A 2,540-nucleotide genomic window follows, 5' to 3' on the forward strand; every position below is an offset into this window, starting at 1 on the left:
GAATTATATATCGGAAATTGGAGCCCGATATTCAAACGAAGTATGTCAGGGTTTATTACATGCGAGGCCGTCATGCCGCACGACCATGTCACCTTCGATGCTTCGTTCGATTATAATTTATTGAGCACATAGGAAATGGATAAATTCAACATCTCATGCCGAGTCTATACTAAATAATTTTTTTTTATTTTATAATAAATATAAAAGGGTTGAATGGTAAATGTAAGAACAACTCATTATGATATATCAGGCAGTTTTCAAATTAATATCGACATTTTCTCAAATAACGCGCAATTCGATGTGACCGCCAAATACATCATATATACTAAAAGACATGGTAATTAGAAACGTAATTCCAGCGGATTAAATATTTTTAGATATTGAAGGTAGTGCTTCTTATGGCATGACGTAATTCGAAACTTTGTTTTTGTATCAGAATAATATCAAAAATTTTTAAATTAATAATAGTTTAATATAGCTTTCAAATACATATATATACATGATATCTTAAAATTTGAGAATCAAAATAACATAGCAAGAAAATTTTCGAAAAATAAAGTAAAAAAGTTATTTTCATTTCGAGTATTAATTTTTGAAATTTAAATATAGCCAGTTATAGATAACGTTTAAATGGTCATCCGTCCATGAATTACACGAGCGATATTATTAAGCAGGCATTTCTGCGTTCAAACGTAGGGTATCTCTATTATTGCTGTCCTTATCAGTGAGCTTTTGTATTTAAATAAGCTATAAAGAAAACTAGCGCAAATACATAAAAAAAAAATTTTTTTTTATTAAGTTAAATTACTAATGTATACGATACTAAATACTAAAAATAATATTCTATTTTTTTCACTATTAAAGAATAGTAAATACTTTTCGAGAGGAATTTATGTGAATCCAGTAAGATACAGAAGATTTTAAGCTTGTTCCTATTAGTGTGCCTGTTTGAAGTTGAAAGCATTATATTATGAATATACATTGAAATTGTAAGTATAACTAAAATAATTATTTATACAATTATTTAAATTAAATAGTTTACATGTATTATATAGTTTAAATCTATCTATTAAATAGTTTACGTCTATTTTAGTATTATAATATGTTAAAATGAGTCAATATTCAAGCTAGGCAGATGTAGATAGGCATAAAGATTGAGGGCACATTAATAGAGAACAAAAAAAATACTTTTTTAATTTTTATTAAAAATATTATAAAATGTTAATATTTTTTAGATTAAAAAATATTATAAGAAAAAGAAATATTGAAAAACCGATATTGATTTCAAGCAAACAAAATTAAAGCAATAATTAATAATTAATTCAGTAATGAGCAAATTGACTTAAAAGTACATTAATAGGGACAAATATTCTTCCATTTAAACGTAGTAATTGGTCATATTTGAACCTTTATTATTTCATAAACTATTGCTTAAAATAAAAATTTACAAATAACTTTTTTATTTTATCTTTTAAAAACTTTCTTACTGTAATATTCTGATTCGCTAATTTCGGGACACTCTCGGGACATACACATATAATGGTAATATGGTAATTAGAAATATATAATTAGAGCGGGGCATGGACGATCTTAATCGGAAAAAGAACTCTCGCCGGCACGCGCCTCGTACGATATTTTGGCTCGACGTGTGGCCAGCACGCGAGAAACATGTGGCCTGTATGTGGAACATACAATGCGGTTTTGCCATCGGAGAAGACTTGATGTTGAGAAACAAATACGGCGGAGATGGCAAGAGTTTCGTTACCGAGAATCTCTACTCGCGTTTGCTGTAATAATGTACTTTGTTTCTCTATATTATCTTCGATCGATTATCACAGATCGTTATCACGAATAAGAAATTATTTCATCAGCGACCATTAACTGCAACAAATAACTGTTTCTTCAGCAAGCATTGATTATCGCATTGGTTAGTCCGTAAAAAATCCCGAGATTTACGCCATTCCTCAAAAGTCTAAAGCTTCAGATTCGAAACGTCTAAATTCGATGCATTAATGAAAATTAATTAATTAGCTGAAAATCGCCGACGATTCCTTTTGCGTGCGGGCGAGCAAACGAACCCGATAAAATACGGCGGCTGCAACCCCTTCCATCCGCGACGACCGCGCTGCGAGGCTGCCTGCAGTCGACGTCGAAGCGGAGGCGCGCGAGCGTCGGTGCCCGCGCCGATCAGTCCGCGCGGGACGCTCGACGAGCGAAGATCGTGTTCTTGCCTTGTTCTCCAAGTCTCTCAGGTGCATCGGTGGTTAACGGCGGTGAGAGGAAGAGAGAAAGAGCATTAGTTTCCGCACGCAGTTCCGTAGGACCGACGGCGTCGTAAAGGAGGAGAGAAAAAAAAACGGCGGCGATCATAGAGAAGAACTTCTCGCGAGACGACCGGGACTCCGGGAGTATTGGAGTACAGATGGTGAGAGGTGAGAGAAGCCGACAATATATATGCGTATATGTATACATATATATATATATATGTGTGTGTGTGTGTGTGTGTGTGTGTGTGTGTGTGTGTGTGTGTGTGTGTGTGT

The 2,540-nt window shown here is 33.9% G+C and overlaps 1 protein-coding gene across 1 annotated transcript in view; it reads left to right on the plus strand.

Moving 5' to 3' along the window:
- The first annotated feature begins 2,154 nt into the window (after window positions 1-2,154).
- Window positions 2,155-2,540, plus strand: part of LOC108753331 — a 21,149-nt gene continuing 20,763 nt past the window's right edge. The window contains exon 1 of the mRNA XM_018494820.1: window positions 2,155-2,432. Coding sequence (XP_018350322.1) covers window positions 2,423-2,432 — 10 coding nt within the window. The 5' untranslated portion in view covers window positions 2,155-2,422. The remainder of the gene's footprint in view (window positions 2,433-2,540) is intronic.

Source organism: Trachymyrmex septentrionalis, unplaced genomic scaffold, assembly GCF_001594115.1.
Source record: "Trachymyrmex septentrionalis isolate Tsep2-gDNA-1 unplaced genomic scaffold, Tsep1.0 scaffold69, whole genome shotgun sequence".
Classification (NCBI taxonomy): Eukaryota; Metazoa; Arthropoda; class Insecta; order Hymenoptera; family Formicidae; genus Trachymyrmex; species Trachymyrmex septentrionalis.